General features: G+C 45.7%; 1 protein-coding gene across 1 annotated transcript; it reads right to left on the reverse strand.

The window, feature by feature from the left end:
- ATP5E (ATP synthase, H+ transporting, mitochondrial F1 complex, epsilon subunit) lies at positions 1-839 on the reverse strand. The gene is made up of 3 exons (XM_019548106.1): positions 708-839; positions 496-620; positions 1-177 (listed from the first exon to the last, which is right to left on the reverse strand). Exons 1-2 carry the CDS (start codon positions 737-739, stop codon positions 497-499), a joined length of 156 nt encoding a protein of 51 aa, XP_019403651.1. The 5' UTR covers positions 740-839; the 3' UTR covers positions 1-177; position 496.
- Positions 840-5618: the final 4779 nt, after the last annotated feature.

Raw genomic sequence — 5618 nt, forward strand, 5'->3', positions numbered from 1 at the left:
TACTGACGCATCATTTTCTTTATTGGCATGATCCTTTACATGGACAGGCAGAGTTTACAGCAAGCTTGGGGGAAAAAAAAAAAAAAAAAAAAAGAGAGTTACACCGTGCTCCTGCGGATCGGCGAACTTGACTCCACGTCACGTTTTGTCTGTTTGGTCGTCACCGCAGGTCAGTTCCTATAGGAAATATTATTAATAAAAAAAATAAATAAAAATGCAAAAAACATATGAATAAAAGTTTCTCAATGCGAGGAACAGGTCACTTGCGTTTATGAGCTGTATTTTCAAACCAAACCCGGCTTTTTGATGCCCCCAGCCTCGTGCTCCTGCTGCTCAACGTTTTTTCTTTTTAGTGTCAGTTGAGGAGCCTCCCTGCCCAAACCCTAAATCCCCTCCTCCTCCTGCCACAGCTGCTCACGCCCGCTCCCCGCCACAGGCGTCTCCTTCCCTCACCCGCATCCCCCTGGGGCAGCGCCTGCGGCCCCGCACTCAGACTTTACTCCTTCTTAGGCTTCACGATCTTCACGTTGGCGGCCGCCGCCCGCTCCGCCTCGTCCCGGAACTGCGGCTTCATGGCTGCCCGCACGGCGCGGGCGCAGATCTGCGAGAACCGGATGTAGCTGCAACAAAACCACGGGCCGGCATCAGTCCCCCGCGCCGAGGCCTCTCCCCACCCTCCCCTGCCCTGCTCTGCTCTGCTCCGCTACCTGATCCCGGCCTGTCGCCAGTACGACACCATGGCTGCGGTTGCGGCTACGGCCTGCAAGGTCAGTGCGACGGGCAAGGCCGCACTCAGCAAGAAGCGTCGACCAATCGTCAGGCAAGAACCACTCCCACCTGCCAATCAGTGCTTACGCTACCTCGATTAGACCCGCCAATCGCCGCTAAGTAGCTGCCTCAGGCCCATCGCAACCAATCAGAACGCCGAGGCTGTCCGGCCAATCAAAGTGCCGCGGCGCTGGGCGGGAACGGCGCTGCAGCCATTTAGAGTGCCGCATGGGCTGGGCGCGGAAGGCTCTGTAGCCAATTAGAGTGCCGCGTAGCTGGGCCTGGAAGGCGGTGCAGCGAATCAACGCCTCTGGCCTGGAGCGGAAGGTGCGGCGTGCTGAGGCGGGGTGGAAGTCTCCAGTCGTTCGCTCACTTCCCGACCCTGGTCGTTCGGTTCAGCTCTGCCCACAGCTCAGGGGCGTAGTTGAAGCAATCTCCATTTCCTGCGGGTCTGTGCTGTGGTGCTTCTCACCCTCCTCACACCTGACACCATTGGTGAAGCTTGTGTAGGGGGTGCATACAGGTGCACATGCAGGCCGTGAGATTGGCTGTGACCCCTGAGAGAAGCGACACCCCACCTCCCCCCACCTTGGAGACCCACCGCAGTATTAGGAGGCACTGGTCGCCCATGTGTATGGCCTTTGGGCAGGGCAAACCAAGGGACCATAGCCTTGTGCCCTGTGAGGAATTTGCGTGGTGATGGGTCAACACAGACAATGCAATGAACCTAGAATATTGCTTAGTGTTAAAAAAAACCCCTTTTTTTCTTCAACTTGTTAATAACTTTGTTCTTTCTTCAATGTAAGGGGCCCCCTGCTCTGTTAGGGGTGGGGTGGCTGTCATAGAGGATGTTCCGGTTTTCTGCTCCTCTGTCCTCTATGGATATGAAACCTGGCACTTTTATGTCCTCTAAAATTGGAAAAAAAATTCTCTTCAAGAGTAAAATAGAGGACATAAAGGCATCCGGTTTCGTATCCATAGAGGCCAGAGGACAACCGGACTGTCCTCTGTGATGGCCGCACTATCCAGGGGCCTCTTGTACAACGCCAACTCTCAGTTTGCATTAGTTTTTTTGAGTACAGAAAAATGATAGAACAGTTTTCCTGCTGGAAAGAATACAACAGTTCAGAAAGCTTTTCATGCCTTGAATCCCTATTTGAAATCTCAGGGTTTCTCTTGTGAATGGTGCTAACATGCTAGTAACAATCTTGAAAGGATCCCAATGCACCCCAGGATGCCAGCTTGGAAATTATTGCTTTACTGTTAAATAATCGTTGGGCTAGTTGGTGGAATATTTTTTCCAAAAAAAAATTGCTTGTAATTCACTATTTTTTTTTTTTTAAGTAGGCACATCATGTTTAACAGCTAGCTGCCCCAGTAATGTGGCTATGGCACAGTCAACATTTGATTTAAAAAGCTGCTTGTCATGTAATGAAGCTGTTTCCCCAAATGATTAAGTGCTATTATTTTTGCCTAAAGGCTGTTCAGTGTGTGATTTGAAACCTTTTTCAAAATGCACTTGTCAGGAGTGTACTTCAAGCTTTTGCTATTGAAGAAATGAATGACAGGAGTGTCAGACTGAAGAAAAGGGATTTCTGCTCCAGCTCAGCCAGTGAATCCTTTGGCTACATGCGATGTCTTTCCAGGGCCTTGGTAAGTGAAAGAGCTCACTCTATACTTAAAAGCTCTACAGTACATCTCCACAGGCAGACAAGGTTCTTTGGGTGAATCTGATATCTTTTATTCGACCAACTTAAATAGTTGCAAAAAAATGTTCTTAGCAAGCTTTCGGGTGTAAAAACCCTTTGTCGTGCTGAGGAAGCACGTGCAGTTGGTGTGTGCTCTTCCTAGGTGTCCTTAGACCAGTGGTTCCCAACCTTTTTTGGCCATGACCTGCTGCTGGCAGCAGCAGCAGGGGTGGCCTGGTGATAGGGGAGCTCCCGGCATGCAGCGCTGCCGGCATTGCCCCTGTGACCCTCATTTGGGTTGCAACCCAAGGTTGGAACCACTGCCTTAGACCAACACGGCTATAACCCCTACATCTCCATGGCACATGTAAGCTAGCTTTGCTAGCAGCAGTCTGGTAGCATGGAGCTTTCTGCAGTTAATTTGTCCTGATTGAAAGTGAAGTAAGTAAAACAACCCAGACAGAGCTCCATGGTACCTCTGGTAGACTGCTCCTTGTGCCCAAGCCAGCTCTAACCATGACTCCTTTCATATTTTTACCCTATGCTGCAATATGTGGCATCTTGAACGTGTCTTATTACCTCCATGGTACAAAGCAGTTTCAAATGTGGGCTATAGTAGTTTGATGATTCTTCTGATTGGTTCCACTGTGGGTTGGGAAGTGACTGACCTCCAGCGATTGTGCAGCCACAGGAGAATTTTTGTATTGTAGCAGGTGTTTTGTATTGTGGGGTATTTGGATGGTTCTTTCAGATGTTCAATGTGTTTCTCTACTGGAGTGTCCTTGTTGCATAAAGGAAGATTGTAGACTGGGCAGGTAGGCATCATTAATGTTCTCAATGCAGTGGTGGGATCCGAGGGCCTGACTGTAGATTATTGGTATTCTTGGAATGATTGCTGGCTTTGTGGACACAAGTATGGTGGTCTATGGTTTTTTATGTAGCCTATCCTCTTGCATAATTTCCTGAACCGTAACAACTACATCATCACTCTAACACTACCAAAGATCCTTAAGACGGATTTAGGTACTTGGATGTAGATCTAGGGGTTGTAAAATATTTCTGTAAAGTATTATGCTTAAGGAATAGGTAGGGGATCCTTTTGAAAGTATAATTATAGTCATGCCAGCAATTCTGGATGACATACATTTCAAGTTCTAGTAAAGAATGACAAAATAAACTTTCTGCCTAATGGAATTTATGTATGGAAAAATCAAGGGAAATTCCAGATTAATGATGAAAAGCACTTAACTAGGAATCAAAAAAAGACACATTCTGTTAAGTTAAATAAACTTAACAGCTGTCCCAAGCAAAATGACAGAACAAATACAAAAAGTGAAAAAGAGCAATAAAGCTGCTTAAGTTTATAAAGGAAGATTCAGCCTGAAAAATCTTGCTTGTTTTATGGGATTAAGAAATAGCTGAAGCATACTAGATATTATGTTTGCTCATTTTTATTGGATACACCTGAATTATTCAAACAATGATAATTATGCCTAATGGCTATTACTCTAGTAGTGGATGAGCATGGGTACAGGCATGCCATGTTGCATATCCCAGTGTTGCATAGGGAAAACAACAAAAGATGTTTCCAGTTAGATAACATTGTACCTTCTTCTTAGAAAGAAGAAAATATCAGATGTACTAAGGTTTCAGGTTCTGTAATCAATAAGTGAACATGCTGTAATTCTATGATTAAGAAATGTGATGTGTTTAAGATTTAGATATTTTAATGTTGTATGAAACTTAAGGGTATACAAGAAATAGCTTAAATATTTTAAACATATTAAAATGTACGGAATAGTCTGGCTAAATGAGATCAGGGCAGTAACTGTTCTTGTTGCAAGGAGCTTTGTTCCCGACTGGTGGAAATAAAAACAAGATGCTGCTCTCCTGATAGGAACCAAGTATTTGGGTAGGAAGCAAAAGTCTGCATACTGTTTTTCCTGCTTCACACCCCTGGAAGCCAGGATTGGAACCTGGAAAAAGGCTCCTCTGCTTTCCTGAGACCTCTCTTGCCTGCTTCCCTTTGTCCTACCTCGCCTCTCCCAGAATCATTTTCTAGGAGTGGAAATTTTCCACTCCTAGAAACTTGTGTTTGTACTTGGCCCTAGATTTACTGTCTAAACCTCAAGGGTTCTATTTTAGTGTTTTGGGGCCCCCTTATGGTGGGAAGTTGTTGATGCATAAATGGTTGTAGTGAGTGGGAAGAGACTTCCCGATTGATGGTGGCATCCCGCCTTCCAATTTGAAATTGCTTCAAAGGACCTCTAGTGTGCTACTTCCTCAAGGGACTGAGGCAAGCATATTGGTGTATCTGCTTGTTTTTGTGTGTTTTTTATAGGAAATATAATAGTGGGGTGGACTGATGCATTTCTTTTGGGGTTTTTTTTGTGCCTGGGCTTGTTAGCTCTCTGATTAGTTCGGAAGAAATCTCAGTAAGGGGGAGAATCTGGCTGTGGAAATTGGGGGGTTCTGCCCTTGTGTCCAGGAGATTCCTCCTGGGATGAATATTTTGTTTGATGAAACAGGTTTTCATATGATCTGGTCCTTGCCTGGAGGCACTGAAGAAGTGACAATCTTTTCCTATCCTAACTTACCAGTGCTGGATGCTTGCACTTCAGTTGTGTCAGAATGTAAATGGACCAATACAAGGGCCAAGCAAGAAGATCCTGGTGTGGCCAACATGGTCCAGGCAAACGCAAAGAATTTATAGTTTCTGCCAAACCCTCAGGGATTGTGTACTACTGGAGGCAAGACTTTGTTCTGATCTCCTGCAGGCTGGCATACTAGAGAAGATGGGTGAGTGCTCTGCTGTGCCCTGCTACAGCAATCTATTATTCATCTTTCCTCCTCTCCTTGAATCTCAGTGTTTCCTTGCCAGCTGAGCTTTATGAGTTGTCTAATTGTCCAACTCCAGCAAACCTCTGCTGTTGAGCTAAGTCTGTGGTGTCCATGCCAAAAGTGTAAGCAATTAATTAGTAGTGGTTGGTGGGGTAGCAGATTTGCTGATGCAATGAGATGTCTCTATGCCTGCAAAGTGAAGAAGGTACTTAATTCACCTTCACAGCTGGCCCATGGAGGGAGAAGAGTTGGAATGACCATTGCTAGAGTTGCAGGAGAGTGAAGGAAGTTGGAATTAGTTAAAGAAAAGAACAGTACAGC

Source organism: Crocodylus porosus, unplaced genomic scaffold (genome assembly GCF_001723895.1).
Source record: "Crocodylus porosus isolate Cpor-Errol unplaced genomic scaffold, CroPor_comp1, whole genome shotgun sequence".
Taxonomy (NCBI): Eukaryota; Metazoa; Chordata; order Crocodylia; family Crocodylidae; genus Crocodylus; species Crocodylus porosus.